This window comes from Panthera tigris, chromosome C1 (genome assembly GCF_018350195.1).
Source record: "Panthera tigris isolate Pti1 chromosome C1, P.tigris_Pti1_mat1.1, whole genome shotgun sequence".
NCBI classification, from domain to species: Eukaryota; Metazoa; Chordata; class Mammalia; order Carnivora; family Felidae; genus Panthera; species Panthera tigris.
Genome location: NC_056667.1, coordinates 70,544,641 through 70,564,186, shown reverse-complemented (window position 1 = coordinate 70,564,186; position 19,546 = coordinate 70,544,641). Strand labels below are relative to the sequence as shown.

Here is a 19,546-nt window from a genome sequence, read left to right as displayed (position 1 = left end):
ACTATTGTTAAGAAATACATATTTAGGGGCGCCTGGGTGTCTCAGTTGGTTAAGCGTCCTACTTCAGCTCAGCTCATAATCTTTCAGTCTGTGAGTTCGAGCCCCATGTTGGGCTCTGTGTTGAAAGCTCAGAGCCTGGAGCCTGCTTCAGATCTGTATCTCCCTCTCTCTCTCTGCCCCTCCTCCACTCACACTCTGTCTCTGTTTCTCAAAAATGAGTAAATGAAGACAATTTTTTAAAAAAATAAATACATATTCAGTTGGTAAAACTATAAATAAAAGCAAGAAAACAATTATCTCAAAAAATCAAAGTAATAGGTTATCGGGGAAGAAATAAGATGTGACAGAGAAAGACACACAAGGTTGGAAAGTGCTTGTAAGAAAAAGAACAACAAAAAATACAGCCTTAGAAACAGCCATTAAACTTCTAAAAAATAACAGGACAAATGCACGAAGTACTTAAAAAAATGTTGCTCGCAGCAGTATTCATAATAGCAAAAACACTAACACAGGGTTGGATACATAAATTATACCACAAGGAATTCTATAATGATGTAGATCTATATTTATTGATATGAAATGTTTATGACATATTCTAAAATACAAGAAGAGGCTTTAAGGGTTCATATGTGCCCTCATTTTTAAAAGCCAAAAAATATTTATTATATACAAGAACTGAAAAAAAAAATAACTGAAAGAATATATGCCAGAACACTAACAGAAGCCATCTCTGGATGGTGAAATTATTGTTATCTTCTTTATAGTTACTGTTATATCTAGAACTTTTTAAAATGAGCATATGCTGGCCTCTTATAAAGTATAATTAAACTTTTTGAAGTGAAGCACCAAGATATTAATACCATTTAAAAACTACACTTTCACAAAATTCAAGGGTTAAATATTCTCACCAAAGATTGTTTTGGGTTTTGTGCAAATATCATAATTCAAGAATCTGGCCAGTAGCCCAGGATATGAAATATGACACTACTCACAGCTTTATGTGGGGCAATTGCCTACTTCATCAATCACTTGACCTTGTACTTTTCAGGAATACTGGGATTCCACTCTGAATTTTTTTCCCAGGTATTTTTTCCCTTTAACCTTTTAAGTGATATTATGACTGGAAAGCAATATTTAACACTGTAGTAAGAAGACTCGATCAAGAAGGAAGTAAAGATTCTTACTGAGCATCTTGCTGACATCAAATAATAAAGTAGGTGGATCTCATCCACATTTCTCATCAGAAATAGTAAAACACATCAGAAGAGTAAATACTAAATGGACCTATGATTAAAGAAGGTGTTAAGTTTGAGTTGTCATTGGATATAGCATAAACTTAGAATATAAGAATGGTTATAATTGAAGATGGAGAAAAATGTTAGTGGTTAAGAACGTCTATATTTTGCAGCTGTAATGGATGTTGCCATTAACTGGGGGGTGGGGGGTCATTTCAGTTATAAATATTTAATATATCTGCTTTTCCATCACAGTTTATTTCCCATAGGCATTATTTTTTTCAGGAGGTTCTTAGACAATAGTTCCACCTTTATATATTTGTTTAATTATCTATCACTTTTTAAGAACTGAATTATCAGTAAATTGATGAAAGTAATGAGATAAAAATTTACAATTCTTTGAAATACAAATGTCGCCCAGCATTAAAATTGTTTTGCTTCTGTTTGATACTATTTTCGTGGCTAAGATCCTTCTCACTTATAGTAATAATACCAGGGTTCTATGCAGTAATCACTTCCTTTCTCCTTCAGCCTTAACTATCTGAAACTATTATAAAAGATAAGGTAGTGGAGTTTATTTATGTGCTATAAGTATTTTGACTTGATTTTTAACATAGTACTTAAATTGCGTTTTTTTCTCTCACTTGGTGAAACTATTTTTAAAAATCCCCCAATGGACTTGTAGCTTTCCTTTTATACTGCCACATTTGTAAGGCTAGATTTGCCCAGAATTTGCTCACCGACCTGACTACTAAAATGTACTATAATAACCTCTTTGTTTTTCCCATTCCAGTTGAAATCACCTTCTTCTCGATTCTTGTTAAGAAGCTCTTTCAAAGTGTTTACTAAAAAACTGGGATCTGTTCCAGGTTCTTCCTTCACTAAAGTTACACTAACTGGTCTGTGGATTATTCCATCAGCCTCAGCAACACCGGTATTAGTCTGCCGCTCATCTAAAGAAACTGTTGATGCTGAATAAATATTTCCTAAGTGATCCATTATAGGAAGCAAATATAATTCTGGCTGAAGAGCCTAAAACACATAGGAAATTTAAAAAATTAGCTTGTAATTTAAAAAACAGTTAAGTTAAAAAATTAGCATAAGTTCAAAATGTCACATTACATACGTATGGAGGAACAAATGACTTGAGTTTCAGTTCTGATTCTTGCTTTGCCTTCACCTAGAAACAAATAAATGAGGAAAAAAATAAAGCTTTTGTATGTTTTCAATTATTTTTAGTCCAACTTTTTTTTTTTTTTTTTTTTTTTTTGCAGAAGGCACACATCTGTGACATACAAATCAAACTTAAAAGCTGATAACTGAGGTTAGAGTCTAGAAAATGTAGAATATAATCCTATTTCTATTTACTGTACAAAACATAAAAGAAATTCCATGTCATTTAGTCATAATGACTATGGCTATCACTCGCATGGACTCACTATATGCTAAGCACTATTCTAAGTGCCCTACATGTAATAGCTCAGTTAATCTCCACAGTTCCATGTGATGGGCACACGTTTTAGTTCACAGACAACAAGAGTGAGGCAAAGAGAAGTTAAATAACTTGTCCATGATGTTATAACCAGGAAGTTTCCAAGTTGGGACTCAAAATCAGGAAATCTGGCTTCAGAGTCCAAAGCTGTATACTTTATTTCCTAAATATATAACCCATGGAGTTCATCTGTTATTCATCCATCCATCCATTCATTCATTCAACAAATATTGAGGGCATACTATGGGTCAGGCAGTATTCTCTATGGTAGGAGATACAACAGTAAACAATGCAGAGTTCTTGCTTTCATGTAGCTTCTATTCTACTTATGAGAACAGATGTTAAAGAAACAAGATTTAGAACAGTGATATGTGATTTATGAAAACAAAAGAGTGATGGAATACAGAGTAATTTAAGAGTAAGAATATCTAAAAAGTAGGTGGTCAGAGAAGGCCCTTTGGAAAAGATAATACTTGAGCTTGAGACTTGAATTATGAAAAGATGAAGCAAGCTATTTGAAAATCAAGGGGAAGTAATTTCCAGGCAAGTTCAAAGAACATAAATCAGAACAAAGTTTGCTATATTTGAGGACCACACAAAGATTTTTGTGGTTAAAATGGAAAATCAAGGAGAAAAATAGCAGTAGATGAAATCTAAGAAGCAGCTTATTCCTTAGGCCCTCCATATCTCTGGCCTAACCACGGCAAGTCTCCTAGTTATAAACCCTGCCTCTAGTCTCTTAAGGCTCTCATCATGTCACATTTGATCAAAAACTCCAACGCTTCAGAAACAAACAAAACTCATTAATCTGGCATTGAAGAACTTCAACAAATGACTTTACAATTTGTTCTCTACTATTTCTTTTCACACCATGTTCCAACTAAAAAAAAAGAAAAACTCCACTCTTTCTTAGCTGCCTGCTTTTTCCACTTTGCTCCTCATTCTATTTTCTCTTCTCAGAAAGCTTTCCCCACCCAACATCTTTGCAAGATCAAGTATTTATCTTACAAACTCCAAACTGAATATATCTCTTCTTTGTCAAAGTTCTCCATCTCCCCTCTTCTCCTGCTGGAAGTAATCCCTTTTTCTTCTGAATATACAAAATATGCTAATTTAATTTCTCTTCACCACTACACTGAATACTCTTTAAGGGAAGGATCCATATCCAATTCTTTTTTCTCATTTTGTTTATAGAAAAACATCAATAAATATTTGTTGAAAACAGTAAAATATTAGAAGAATTTTGGAAGTTCACTTAAATTACCTTCCAACCTAGGATTCTGTGATTGATATTGTGTAATTTTAGATATCATGAAAAAGAATAAAAAGTTATGAGAACTGTTCTTAGTCTTCTTTGAGAAAAACTTAATGAGTAAATTAAGAATCTACCATACTGAATAGAACTCAAGTGACAAAAACTTCAAATCTAGCTGCTGATCCTGAGAATTCCACATAGAAAATTCCTTAATAGTACTACTTGGAGGGAAATGTTTCTTTTTTTTCCCTTATCATTCATTATTTGTCCAATAAACATTTAGATGTCTTTAAGAGCTAAACACCTTGCTAGGCACTGTATAAATACAATAGTGAATAAAATAAAGTCCCTGCTCACAGGAAGCTATAGTCTAATGGCAGAATCAGATGTTAAATAAATAATCACATGAATACATAATAATGACATAATATGTTAACCAGAGTGGAATAGGAATATACTGACTTTTTGTTTAAACATGGAAAGTCTTGATTAAAGAAAGAAACCTCATGTTGATATGAGAAACCAGAAACTTTTGAGATCCAATGGCTTAAGAATTAAGAATTTCAGCTGGAGAAACTGAGAAAAGCCTGCCATTAAATCACAAAAACTACAAATAGGATTGTTCAACAGATAATAGCTGAAACCCCCCAAAATATATGTACATATGCTGGAGTCCTATCATTTCACACCAAATGAAGCTAGCTGTGGCCCAAACAATGAGGATCCATTTCTGTCCAGAATACAAGTACTTTTTTAAAATGTTTTTAAACCTATCATTTAAATTTAAAAATACATATTACTTATACAATCACATTTTAACTTTGTCTTCCTTTTCTTCCCAAGGAAACGCACACCTGAAAATATCCCCATCATTTTAGTGTCCAATAATATGCTAATAAGACCCATCTTTTTTTTTAATGTTTATTTTTGAGAGAGAGAGAGAGAGAGAAAACGAGTGGGGAAGGGGTAGAGAGAGAGGGAACAGAGGTTCCAAAAAGGGCTCTGAGCTGACAGCAGTGAGCCAGACGCAGGGCTCATTCTGAACTCAGGAACTCAGGAACCTTAAGATCATCACCTTAGCCCTAGTTGGTTGCTCAACCAACTGAGCCACACAGGTGCCCCACAACCCATCTTTTCTTAATGATCTATGTATTTAGTTATACTGTCATTTCATTATGATTGATATTACTTATGTTAAGAAGCTGAGTTGATAAGCATTTAAGAAACATAATTTCTTAAGGTATGCTTTCTTTAATCAAAAAGAAAAAATAAGAAAACTTACCACAGCTAGATTATTTCCAATGCATTTCAGAAATAAAAATTTTTCTGCAACAGCATCTTCACCAAGGAACTCACCGAGACGCTCTCTCAGGGCTTGTAAAGTAAGGTGAGGAGATACTCTGAAATATGACATTGCTTTGTAATGTAAAATGAAATAGGTTTCAGCTATACTACACATTTGATAACATTAGTCAGCTATCTCAAAAATGAATACTAATTTAATATATCATATATGACTTAATATATTGTGGTTTTATATTGCCTGGCACTTTGTAAACCTTCAGGAAATTTTAAAAAAATGATTATACAAATAAATACTGTTTATAAAAGCCCTTTCTGTACTGAAAGGAAAATGCTTGCCTATTTTTCTCATCCACATCTAAATGGTATTATTTTTTAAAAATCTTTGTTATGGAACTTACATATTTTTTACACATATATTAAAGAATGATTTACCCACAGATAATTATTTTGGAAGTTTGACAAGATTAGCTGGTGCTGAAAAATTTCCTTGATGATCAAATGTTGTCAGACTCTACACTTTTGCTCATTTAGGGATACTTCATCACTCAAAATCTAAAATTTAAAGCCATCATTTATGCTATTTTTTTGAGTTCTTGTTATTCTAGGATCTTATGGGAAACATTATATAACTAATTCATTCAACCAACAAGTATTTACTGAGCACCCAGTACGTGTCAGACATTGTTCTAAGGAATGGGAATACGGCAATCAACAAGAGAGACAAAAATCTCTGCCCTTACAGACTTTACAATCTAATGATGGGAAAGAAAAAATTAACAAAATAAGAAAAACATAAATTATAAGACATTGCTAAGTACTATGGAGAAAAGTAAAGCAGAGAAGGAAGCATAGCTACAATTTAAAATATAGTGATCAGAGATCTAAACAAAAAAGTAATATTGGAGTAAAGACCTGAAGATGAGTGAGATAGGATACATAAGGGCTGAAAGAGCATTCTAGATTAAGAGAACAGCAAGTACAAGTGTCCTGAGGTCCATGTCTGATGTGTTCCAGAACAGAAAAGAGACTGGTATGCTTGAAGTGATGGGGAAGATAAGGAATAATATCATGTATGCTTCTGTGAATGTGAAAATACACATACATATAAATGTACACACACATATACTTATATTCTGTTTCTTTTTGAAAAAGTCATTGTGGATACACTGGTTTAACCACTATTCACAGCTTTTCAACACGTTTCTAATTTCAGATAATTTCTCTCTATATTCTTTTTGTGTGTAACCACAGTAATATACCAGTTATACCTTTTCTGGGTGGCAGTATTATGGTTAAGTGACATCTGTTCCTCCAGTACTTATTAACCGTTATATAACATTATTTATTGATAGTATTAAGTTAGAAACTGGATCCATAACATGGACCAGAATTTTTCACTTATAACCTAAATTTCCAAAAAAAAAAAAACCCCCCAAAAAAACAAAAAAAAAACCAAAAACCCATTTTTCTCTGCAGAAAAAAAAAAAAAGAGATTGCTTTTTCAGGCACATCATAACATGACCACAAAATACTTGCCTTATAAATCCAGCTGAAATGAATTTGTTAACAACTTCTATTGAAATGGTATTTAGCTTATAGTTCCATGATCCTTCAGGGACATAGAAAACATGAAGCTCCACCAACTGAATAAATTGAGAAGACATCAGTTAAAATATTTTTAAAATGGAAAAAATCAACTTATGTCCTCTAGAATTTTAAAGTTAATAATCATAATTGAAATAAACATGGAATACATGTATCTTTCTGAACAAACACAAAAAAGAAAATGAAGAGCCAAAATTTTAAGTTGGCTACTTGGCACTTACAGCACATCTTCTCCCTAGAAACAATGTCATAGATGTGGTCTTAAGGTACCATAACATCCCTGACATACAGTGTTCTTTCTGTGGCTTGAAGTAAGAGTCGCAGACCACCAAGATCAGTTTTCTGATTACCAACCTTTCCCTCTCCCTTGATCCCCACCTACTCAGTTCTGTTATAGTGATCTTGTGGAATCCTTACACTTTACATATTGTCTCCCTAACATTGTTGTGATGATTGCTAGTTCTCAGCAACTGCAACTGTGCAATTCTCAACTGTGGTCTGGGAAATATTTTTGTTTCCCAGAATTCTAGGAAGAACCTATTCCTGACAGAGATGGGGGAAGAAATGGTTGTTCTTATGTAGGGCATGTCTGCCAGCTTAGCTTATCTGTACTTTTAATACCATTTTCTTGGGGCACCTGGGTGGCACAGTGGATTAAGCATCCGACTCTTGGTTTGGACTCAGGTCATGATGTCATGGGTTCCTGGGTTTGAGCCCCACATCTGGCTCCGCATTAACAGTGCAGGGCGTGCTTAGGATTCTCTCCCTCTCCCTCTCTCTCTCTCTCTCTCTGCCCCTTTCTCGTGCTCTCTCTCCAAATAAAGTAAATAAACTTTAAAAAATTAATAAATACTATTTTCTTTTTTTTTAAACATTAAAAAGTTATTTTTAATGTTTATTTATTTTTGAGAGAAACAGAGCACAAGCAGGGGAAGGGCAAAGAGAGAGGGAGACAAAGAATCTGAAGCAGGCCCCAGGCTCCAAGCTGTCAGCACAGAGCCCGACATGGGGCTGGAACTCATCAACCACGAGTTCATGACCTAAGCCAAAGTCAGACACCCAATCGATTGAGCCACCCAGGTGCCCCAATACCATTTTCTTTTCTATTAATGTTTTGTTAAACCTCAATTAGAATCCTTCCACTTAGATGAATATTTAGATTACCACAACAGAAACAAAACAAAACATCCACTTAGATGAATATTTAGATTACCACAACAAAACAAAACAAAACAAAACAAAACAAAACAATACTGGATTGAAGGATAATTCTATTTTTAATTTTTTGAGGAATCTTCATAATGTTCTGCACAGTGACTGCACCTATTTACATTCCCACTAGCACTGCAAGAAGTTTCCTTCTCCACCTCTCCAACACTTGCTGTTTCTTGTGTTTTCGATTTTAGCCATTCTGACAGGCATCAGGTAATACCTCATTGCAGTTTTGACTTGTATATCCCTGATGATGAGTGATGTTGAGCATCTTTTCATGCCTCTGGTGACCATCTGGATGTCTTCTGCCCATTTTTTATTAGATCATTTGTTTGGGGGCTATCGAGTCATATCAGTTCTTTATATATTTTGGATATTAACCCTTTACCAGATGTCATCTGCAAATATCTTTTCCCATTCCATAGGTTGCCTTTTAGTTTTGTTGAATTGTTTCCTTCACTGTGCAGAAGCTTTTATTTTGATGGTAGTCCCAATAGTTCATTTTTGTTTCCCTTGCCTGAGGAGGCATATCTAGAAAAATATTGCTATGGCCAATGTCAGAGAAATTACTGCCTAGGTTCTCTTCTAGGATTTTTATGGTTTCAGGTCAGGTCTCACATTTAGGCCTTTAATCCATTTTGAGTTTATTTTTTATGTGGTGAAAGAAAGTGGTCCAGTTTCATTCTTTTGCATGTGGCTGTCCAGTTCTCCCAACACCATTTGTTGAAGAATTTTTTTTCCCATTGAATATTCATTTCTTCTTTGTTGAAGATTAACCATATAATAATGGACTTCTGGCTTTCCTGTTCTATTCCACTGATCTATGTGTCTATTTTTATGTCAGTACTATACTGTTTTAATTGCTACTTCTTTATGACTTGAAATCTGGAATTGTGATTCCTCCAGTTTTGTTTTTGTTTCTCAAGATTGCTTTGGCTATTTGAGGTCTTTTGTGGTTCCATACAAATTTTAGGATTGTTTGTCCTAGTTCTGTGAAAAATGCTGTGGGTGGGGCACCTAGGTGCCTCAGTTGATTGTGCATCCGACTCTTGGTTTTGGCTCAGGTCATGATCTCACAATCTGTGAGTTTGAACCCTGTGTTGGGCTCTGCAGAGCCTGCTTGGGAGGTGGTGCAGGCTGGTGGTGCAGAGACTGCTTGGGATCCTCTCTCCTCTATTTGCCCCTCCCTCCTGCTCGCTCGCACGCACTGTCAAAATAAAAAAACATAAAAAAAAAACAATTTGAAAGGGGCCTATAAAAAAATTGCTATTTGTATTTTTATGGGGACTGCATTAAACCTGTAGATTGCTTTGGGTAGTTTAGACATTTTAACAATATTTGCTCTTCTAATCCATGAGCACGGGATGTCTTTGTGTCTTCCTGAATTTCTTTTATCAGTGTTTTGTGATTCTCACAGTACAGGTCTTTCACCTCTTTGCTTAAGTTTATTCCTAGATATCTGAGTGTTTTTGGTACAGTTGTATATGGGATTGTTTTCTTAATTTCACTTTCTGCTGCTTCATTATTAGTGTGTAGGAATGGAACAGATTTCTATACATTTATTTTGTATCCTGTGACTTTGCTTGAATTCATTTAGGACTTCTAGTAGTTTTTTTTTTGACGGAGTCTTTAGGGTTTTCTATATATGTCATTTGCAAATAGTGAAAATTATGCTTCTTCCTTACCAATTTGGATGCCTTTTATTTATGTTGTCTAATTATTGTGGCTAGGACTTCCAGTACTATGTTGAATAGAAGTGATAAGAGTGGATATCCTTATCTTGTTCCTGACCTTAGGGGAAACGCTCTCAGTTTTTCACCATTGAGTACGATGTTGGCTATGGGTTTTTCATACAAGGTCTTCATTATGTTGAAGTATGTTCCCTCTAGACCCACTTTGCAGACAGTTTTTGTCATGAATGGATCTTGTACTTTTTCAGATTTTTTTTTTTTTTGCATCTATTGAAATGATATGGTTTTTATCCTTTCTCTTATTGATGTATCATGTTTACTGTTTTGTGAATATTGAATCACCCTTTCATGTCAGGAATAAATCCCACTTGATTATGGTGTATGATTTTTTTTTAATGTATTGTTGGATTTGGTTTGCTAACATTTTGTTGAGGATTTTTGCATCTATATTCATGAGATATATTGGCCTACAGTTCTTTTTTTCTGGTATCTATTTCCTTTTGATATCAAGGTAATACTGGCTTCATAGAATGAATTTGGAAGTATTCCTTCTTGTATTTTTTGGAATAGTTTGAGAAGAATAGGTATTAACTGTTTAAATGTTTGGTAGAATTTGCTGGTGAAGCCATCTAGTCCTGGACTTTGTTTTTTTGGGAGTTTTTTGATTATTGATTTGCTTTCATTGCTGGTAATTGGTCTGGTCAAATTTTCTATTTTTTCCTGCTTTAGTTTTGGTAGGTTATATGTTTTTAGAAATTTATTAATTTAATTTATCCAATTTGTTGGGTGTACAGGTTTCCATAATATTCTGTTACAATTGTTTGTACTTCTATGGTGTTGGTTGCTATTTCTCCTTTTTCATTAGTGATGTTGTTGACTTGGGTCCTCTCCTTTTTAATGAGTCATGTTAGAGGTTTATTAATTTTGTTGATCTTTTCAAAGAAAAAGCTCCTGGTTTCATTGATCTATTCTATTTATTTTTGTTCTATATCATTTTTTTTGCTTGTGTTCACTGCCTTTATTACTAATATTAAAAAAAAATGTTAAAAAGAAAAAAAAATCATTCTCTGTTCTCCAATGGCTCTCATCCTTCCCTCCTGCCCACACAATTCCTGATCCATTTCCTCAGGGCCAGTTCAAAACTGAGCCTGTACACTGCCATTTTCACAGAAAACAACCAGTGCCAGGGATGGAGGGAAGAAAGGTAGATGAGGGTGACAGTACTGTCCAGGTTCTACCCAAAGGTAGGCTGGGTGGAGATTCACAGAATTCAGATGAAAGGGCTGGTGGCCTCACAATGACATAGTCTAACTAAAGTGGGCTGGAGAGGAGAGGGTAACCCCTCAGAAGCTTTAGAAGATGTCTCATGGGCTTGTGTCAAACCCAGAAAAACCAACCCCAGAATGGGGAGACCAGGGAGGCTGTCTTGCACAAAGTTTCACAATTCTCCCACATTGGGAGGTACGGAAAGTCTAGAGGGCACAAAGTCTCACTCATTGTGGCAGAAAAACTTAGTCTAGTGTTGGGAAGTCACAAAGCCACGGGCAGAGAGAGGCTACATACAAGGGGATGAACAGTTTCACAAAGCACTGTGGTCAGACCAGAGCAGTGGGGATCATGCTACTGATGCAGAAACTACAAAATCCAAAAGCAGGGAGAGTGGCCTTTCAGGGAGTAACTGCACCAGTCATCCATACTTGACCCCAGGTCAACCTGGTGAGTTTCACAGAGCAACTGACAACTTTGGGGGTAAGGGTTGTCACATAAAAAGGACTCAAGCAGCTGGAAGGGAATGGTATGAAACTGCTCCAGGGCTCTCAAGAATCGAGGGCAGTACCGGGGGCTGGGTGGACAGATGCACAAGAAACTGCACCAAAGAGGTTTCCTGTTCAGCAGTGAGTTAGTGAGGGGGAAGAGGATCTAGGAGGCAGTTGAAGTGAGCAAAGATGGGGTCCTGAAGACAAGTCTCTAGAGGCTGAATCAGACAAAAGACCACATACCGGGCACCAGTGATGAAACACAACTCTGGACCCCAAATGGGGAGGTCACAGATGGGGGTGGGTGTCACTGTCTGAGGGCAGTGGGTGGAACAGCCTCACAGTAGCCATCACAGGGCCACAAGGAAATATATGGCTGTTAGGTTACAGAGGGCTCCCTTCAGCCTCGATGGGAAGGCATAGTCTCACAGAGGAGGTCCATTGACACCTGGATGGCAGAAGGCACAGAGGTCCTCATGTTGACAGTGGCCCTTTTTGGCAAAATGTCAGCAGACAGGGTGGTAGAATTTGTCTTCCATAACTTGGGGGCCACACTTGGGTGGGTAGGTATTTTTGATAAGAGACCAACTTTTGAGCCTTTGAGGATTTCTCTGCTCTTTGTGAAAGCCTCCCCTGAAAGGACCTCCATGGCTTGGTCCAGGAAAAAGGAGGTTCAATATTGGCCCTCCACCAACCACAACCACATGGGCCACACCTGGGGCCTAGGCCTCCCCAGACTGGGCCTCTGCCCCAGGAAGGAGGTGGGAGACTCAGCAGTGGTTGAATCATTCATCCCCTTGACCCTGGAAGACCTCTGTGAAGAGCTGACTTAGAGTCACCAGGCTTTCCAGTGGCCATGGGAGTAAGGCCCAGAAGGCTGGGTGGTCCGATGGGACTTCCATGCTCCTCGTCTCCAGTCTCTTTCCGCTCTGGCAGCAGAGGCTGCTGCAGTGGTGGCTGCTGCTGCTAATTCTGCTTCTTTTGTTTCAACATCATGGTTGTGGCAATGGCTGCCTAAATCATTTATTTCTGCTCTAATCTTTATTATTTCCTTGCTTTTGCGGAGTTTGGGTTTTGTTCTTTTTCTAGCTTGTTTAGGTGTAAGGTTGAGATTTTTCTCGCTTCTTGAGGTAGACCCATATTCCTATAAACTTCCCTCTTAGGACCACACTTGAGGAAAAGATTTTGGACTATTGTCTTTTCAATTTTCATTTGTTTCCATGTAATTTTTGCCTTCTTTCTTTGTTGATCCATTCGTTGTTTAGCAGCACGCTATTTTAACCTCAATGTATTTGTGCTCTTTACAGATTTTTTTCCTGTGGTTTTCTAGTTTTAGAGCATTGCGGTCAAAAAAGATGCACAGTAGGACTTTGATTTTTTAAAATTTGTTGAGACTTCTTTTGTGACCTAATATTTGATCTATCTGGAGAGTGTTCTGTGTGCACTTGAAAAGAATGTGTACTCTGCTGTTTTAGGATAGAATGTTCTGAATATATGTTAAATCCATCTGGTCCAGTATGTTATTCAAAGCCACTATACCTTTGTTGATTTTCTATTTGGATGATTTGTCTGTTGATTTAAGTGGGGTGTTAAAGTTCCTTATTATTGTATTATCATCAATTATTTCCTTTATGCTTGTTATTAACTGTTTTATGTATTTCTGTGCTAAGTTGGGTACATAAATATTATTATATAGTGTCCTTCCTTGTCTTGTTACAGTTGTTTTAAAGTCTTATTTTGTCCAACGTAAGTATTGTTATCCCAGGTTACTTTTGACATCCATTTTCATGATAAATATTTCTCCATCCCCTTTCAACCTGCAGGTGTCTTTTGGTCTGAAATGGGTCTCTTGTAGGCAGCATATTGATGGGTCTTGTTAATTTATCCACTCTGTCACCGTATGTCTTTTGATAAGAGCATTTAGTCCATTTATATTCAAAGTAATTATTTATAGGTATGTATTTATTTCCATTGTTATTTGTTTTATGGTTATTTCTACAGATTTTCTTTGATCCTTCTCTTGTTCTCTTTTATAGTGTGTTGGCATTCTTTAGTGATAGACTGGATTCCTCTTTATTCTTTGCATATGTATTACTGGTTTTTGATTTGTGGTTATTATTAGTTTTGTATATAACATCTTCTGCATATAGCAGTGTATATCAAGTTGATGGTCAGTTTAAGTCTAAACCCATTGTTTATCCCCTCACCCCGTTTTAGGTATATGGTATCATACTTTACATCTTTTTATTTTATGAGTCCTTTGATATTTATGATATCAATATTATAAAACAGAAATATTTATTTTTACTGCTTTTCTGCTTTCTACTTTCCATACTCTCACTTATGGTCTTCCCTTTCCACTCAAAGAGTCCCCTTTAATATTTCTTGTAGGGCTGGTTTAGTATTCATGAACTCCTTTAGTTTTTGTCTGAGAAACTCTTTCTCTCTCCTTTTATTCTGAATTATAGCCTTGCTGGATAGAATATTCTTGGTTGTAGATTTTTCCTTTCACCACTTTGAATATATCATGCCACTCCCTTCTGGCCTGCAAAGTTTCTGCTGAAAAATTCACTGATGGCCTTATGGGGTTTCCTTTGTATTTAACAGTCTTTTTTTTTTTTTTTCCTCTTGTTGCTTAAAAACTTTTTTCTTTATCACTACTTTTTGCCATTTTAATTACTATGTGTCTTCATGTGGAACTCCTTGGGTTGAATATTTGGAGAGCTCTCTGTGCCTCCTGGATCTGGACATCTATTATCCTCTTCAGAATAGGGAAGTTTTCAGTTATTATTTCTTTAAGTAAATTTTCTGCCCCCTAACCTCTTCTTCTTCTTCTGAGATCCCTTATGACTATTATGCTTGATGGAGTCACTGAGTTCCCTTGCACTATTCTCAATTTGCATAATTTTCTTTCCTCTCCTTTGCTCAGCTTGGTTACTTTTCATTACTTGTCTTCCAGGTCACTAATTTGTTCCTCTGCTTCATCTAGCCTGGTATTTATTCCATCAAATATATTTTCAATTTCATTTACTGTGTTCTTTATCTGTCTCTCTCTTTTTTTAATCTCTTTGTTAAGGGTCTCACTGATGTCTTCAATCTTTTCTCAAGTTTGGTAAGTATCTTTATGATCATTACATTCTCTATGAGGCATATTATTTTTAACTGTTTTGCTTTGGTCTCTTTTGGTGGCTTGGTCCTGTTCTTTCATTTGGGAGATATCTCTGCCTCTCTATTTGTCTGACTTTCTGTGTCCATTTCTCTGTATTAGGAAAGTCATCTACTTCTCTTGCTCTTAACAATAACAGTCTTCTAAAAGAAGAGGTCCTATAGTACCTTGCAGTACAGTGTCCCGTTCCTCAGGGCCTAGTGTTTCAGGGAATGTTTCCTACGTGCATTGCATGTGCTCTGCTGTTGAGTCCTAGCATCTTATTTCCTTCAGTCCAGTTGTCTGCAGAGGCTCTCTTTGCCTATTGTGGTCCTCAGCAGGAGTGGCATACATTTTAACATGGTGTGTAGTAGTCAGCTTGTGAAATGGGATCTGCCCCTCCTGCTCCCAGAAATGAGGCCCGCCAAATGTATGTGTCAGCAGATTTGGTGTTGGCAGGGTTTGCACCAGTCTTCTGGGGGAGGAATGTGCAATGTGGGGACTGAGGTAGATGTGACTGGGAAGGGCTGATCTGCCAAAGCATGAGGGGGCAAGACTCAGTGCAAGCAAGTTAGGTAACGAGTGTACCACCCTGGTTCCCACAGGTGGCCAGTATTTATTCCAGAGGAGGGGGAACAGGGAAGGGAAATGGTGCCTGTCTGCTCCTTTTCCTGGAGGCGTCTCTCAGCAATCCCTGTGTCTCTGGGTCACACTCTGTGATGACAAATCACTCACCCTCCCACTTCCCCTGATATGTCTCAAACAGCTGGTTCTACCCTGTGTCTTCATGGACTGTTTGTTGTGCTCTTTATGGGTGGGGCTTTCTACAGCCCTCCATACTCTTCCAGAGTAGAGTATGCTGATTTTTTAAAATTCCAGGCTTTAAGTCCCTTTGGTTGTAAGAACTAAGAAATTTGGCCCCTCTCATTTTCAAAGGCAAATATTATGGGGATTCATCCTCCCTGTTTGTAGGTGCCCCAGTGTGAAAGTCTGTTTTCTGCCTTTCTCTACACCTCTCCTTCTCCACCAAAGATGGCCATAGTCCCTTTTGCTCCTAGACCCTGTCTTTGCCCTTCCTACCTCCTTCGATGTGGCCTCTTCCCTACCTTAGTTGTAGAGTTTGTTCTTCCAGTCCTTCTTAGGTAGTTTTCTTGGTTATTTACAATGATGTGTTATCTAGTTGTATCCTTGGATGAAGCAGGCTTAGGGTCCTCCTACTCTACCATCTTCCCAGCCAACCTTGTTCAACAAGCGTTTTTGAAACAAAGACTTCCCTCTTGTAAACAGTTAACTGTGTATAGTCTTCAACTGACACAAATTAGTCAGCTGGGGGCAAGAATACTTTATAAATGGTGCCCTGTATTTCATTTTGCCTTTCAATAGGACACATACAATGTTCTACTTCCAAAGTCTACTATATTCAATAACTATTAAAGGGTTAATACAACAGGCTATAAGGGTCAAGAAAATGGAACCTGTTATGATGCTATCTGAATAAAGTGTGAGATGATGGTGGCTCATTCCAATGTACTAGCAGAAGTGATGGGAAATGGTCATATTTTCATATAATTTGAAGCTATAGTTAATCCATTGGAAGTGAAGTTTGAGGAACAAACAAACAAAAATGACTCTAAGGCATGTGGCCACAGATACTCAAAGGATGGATTTGCTATCACCTGAGATGGAGAATGTCATGGGGAGAACATGTTTGGGGGAGGGAGAAAAGATCCATAGTTCAGTCTGAGATATGCTAATTTTAAGATGTGTATTGGCCATCCATGTGGGATGGAAGCTGAAAATATGAATCTGCAGTTTGGGAAAGAAGACTAGATTGAGGATATAAATTTGGGAATCCTTAGCCTAAAGATGGTATTTAAAGCTATTATACAGAATGAGACCACCAAGGAATGAGTGCAGATGGAGAAGAAACAAAGAGCTGGCCCCTGAAATTCTCCACTATTAAGTGATCAGGAAGAAGAAGAAAACCCAGCAAAGAAGACTGAAAATGAACAACAAGGAAAGCAGGAGGAAAACCAAGATGTGTATGCTAGAAGCCAAGTGAATTAATTATGTTAAATATGAGTGATCAACAGTGTCAACTGCTGCACACAGATAGACCAAAAATATGCAGGATAAGAATTAAACAACAGATTTAGTAATGTAGAGGTGAATTTAACAAGAGCAATTTTGGTGCAGTAGTGGAGTGAAAACTTGATTGGAGCTGGTTTAAAGAGAAAATGGAGAGAAGGTACTGGGGGTTTGAGAAGGTATGAAATAGTTGTCTAGAACAGTGGAAAAGTAAATGAGTGAGTGGAAGACAGTCTGCCTACCAGCAAAAGGTTCCAGTTGAGATTCATGGTCCTGAATTTAAAGTGAGAACAATGTTCATGTTGGTATATTTTTCTCCAGCCACATTCTATTGTAGGCATAGGTATAGCATAGGTGAAGAATTAGATTAACCAGGGTTTTTGTTTTGCCAAGCAGTATAATGAAATGAGAGAGGGCCAAGGAGTCAAAAGTATCAGAAAGAGAGTAATCCAGATCGTTCTATGGTATTTAAACTGTGGAGGGCATCAAAAGGTGATGAATAAGACAAACAGACAAACAAAAACAAAAAATAGGTGATAGGATCAATGCACTGGGAACCCAATAAAATCAGAGTACTTAGAGGAAATGAACTACAGATAAAAGAACTGGGATAAAATAATTGTAATCAGACAATGGGATACACAGTGGAGTTAATATCTAATACTTTATATAATCCATATTTTGCTTTCTCAGAACTTTTCAAAAACAATATTAAGCAAGCTTTTCTTATATTTTCTTATATTTTAGTTTACAAGATTTTCTTACCTCTGATGAAGAAGGTCGGCTTGGACTGAAGGACATATTCACCAGTGTCTGAATAGGGTGATTATCAGTTGGAATTTTGTGGGGTGTTTTACCTTTCTTCATTTAAGTAGTATATGTAAAGGTTATAACAGATTTTTGACTTGTTTAAGATAGCATTCCACTCAATTCTGGTCTCTGATTCATTTAAAAAGTGAAAAGAAAAACACAAAAGGCTTTAAAATACACTGAAAATGAAAACTTAGGAATGTACACAATCTCATAATTTAAAAAGACCTATTACTAGTAAGTCTGTGTGTGTGTATATACATATATACACACATCTATATATGTATACATATATATATATATATCTTCAATACAACTAAATAAATTGTTAAATTACATTATAAAAGACTTGTGACCAGGGCATATTTTACTATTCTAAACAATTTTCTCAAGGTTGAAAATCAAAGTTAAATATATATGGTATTTTATATAAAGTAGAAATATGTTTCTGGAAGTATAAAGACTAAATTTGTGCAAATGGCTATAGAATGATGAAAACTGTTTTACCATAAACATTTCTTCCTTGGCTTGGATATCTCAAGTATAACATGAATAATTATTCCAGATGAAAATGCCAGTTTTTAAGTACTTTAAGCTATGTTTGTGTTGTTTCCTGTATTGTTCTCAGAGGATTTAAAACAGTCTACAAGAATCCACAATAACATTTAAATTATATAATAAAAATTGAAAAGTAAGGTAGCTGAATCACTCTAAACAGGAATTATCAAAGTAGGACGATCCTTAAGTAAACGATGTGATACCAATACCAGAACAGAAGCCTTTTCAAGATTTCAAAGCATTGTACAATCTTGATTTATATTAAAACAGTAAGTGCAACAAAATTTAAAATTTCTGTTATTTGGTATTGATTACAGCTCTATGAAATCATATCAGAGACCACTAATTATTCTAATGGTATCAAAATTAAAAAATTACATCCTGGGACATAACATCTTTTAAATCAAGTTAGTTTCACATATTACTTCCTATGCAAATTTCTTACAATAATTAAAACTTAAAATGTTTTGTTATTTTAACCATCTCAAACATTATTTTAATTACATTAGTATTTTTTTTTAACTATTTAGATATTTCCATTTCTATACCTACCCAAAGGCTCTTTCTGCCATTGTACTAATATCAGCCTATATAATGAACCTAAACACAACTCAGATACATATATGGTAATGTCTTTATTATATAAAAATTATTTGTAATAACCTATAAGAATTACAGTCCATGGGCATGCAAATTGCTACTGATGTGAAAACTGGGAGGCTGGGATTGTTAATTTCTGTGCATGCATTAAAAGCTTGTCATTTTTGGGGTGCCTGGGTGGCTCAGTTGGTTAAGCTTCTGACTCTTGATTTTGGCTCAGGTCATGATCTCACGGTTCATGAGATGGAACCCAAGATGGGCTCTGCACTGACAGCACGGGCCTGTGCACATGTGCACATTCTCTCTCAAAATAAATTAACATTAAAAAAAAACGACATTTTCATTCAGAACAAATTTTTAATTAAGCAAACTCAAGTCATTAACCAAGACCTGCTTTAATATTGTCCTCAGGTAAACTGCCCCATTACATTATCCCTTCTAAAGGTATAGCAAAGAAGCCATATTTTGAATGATACCTCCATTTTGTCATTTCTGACTGGATTAATGCTGAAGACTAAATCCTGGACAATAAAATGGCATTGCATATAAAGATGAGACCTTAGAAATTAGAACTTGGAGAACTCAAGATTCAGAATTCTCAAAAATAGATTATCATTAGTCAATTATGGGTTTGAGAGGGAGTAAGTGCTCGTAGATATATCACCTGTCATCTTTGATCTGGTCTGTACTTTAAAGAGAATGACCTATCGTACTTTCTCTGCATTACTCCAAAAATCATTTTGGAGTAAGCAGCAGAACTAAAAATCAAGCTCAAAAATTTCTGACACTTGAT

General features: G+C 36.2%; 1 protein-coding gene and 1 pseudogene across 1 annotated transcript in view; both read right to left on the bottom strand.

The window, feature by feature from the left end:
* SPATA1 (spermatogenesis associated 1) overlaps nt 1-19,546 on the bottom strand; it is a 52,475-nt gene that overhangs the window by 25,723 nt on the left and 7,206 nt on the right. The window contains 5 exon segments of the mRNA XM_042997682.1: nt 2,039-2,267; nt 2,362-2,415; nt 5,265-5,382; nt 6,824-6,930; nt 17,551-17,724. Of these exon segments, the coding sequence (XP_042853616.1) occupies nt 2,039-2,267; nt 2,362-2,415; nt 5,265-5,382; nt 6,824-6,930; nt 17,551-17,652 (610 nt within the window). The 5' untranslated portion in view covers nt 17,653-17,724.
* Nucleotides 11,937-12,560, bottom strand: LOC102969932 (annotated as a pseudogene).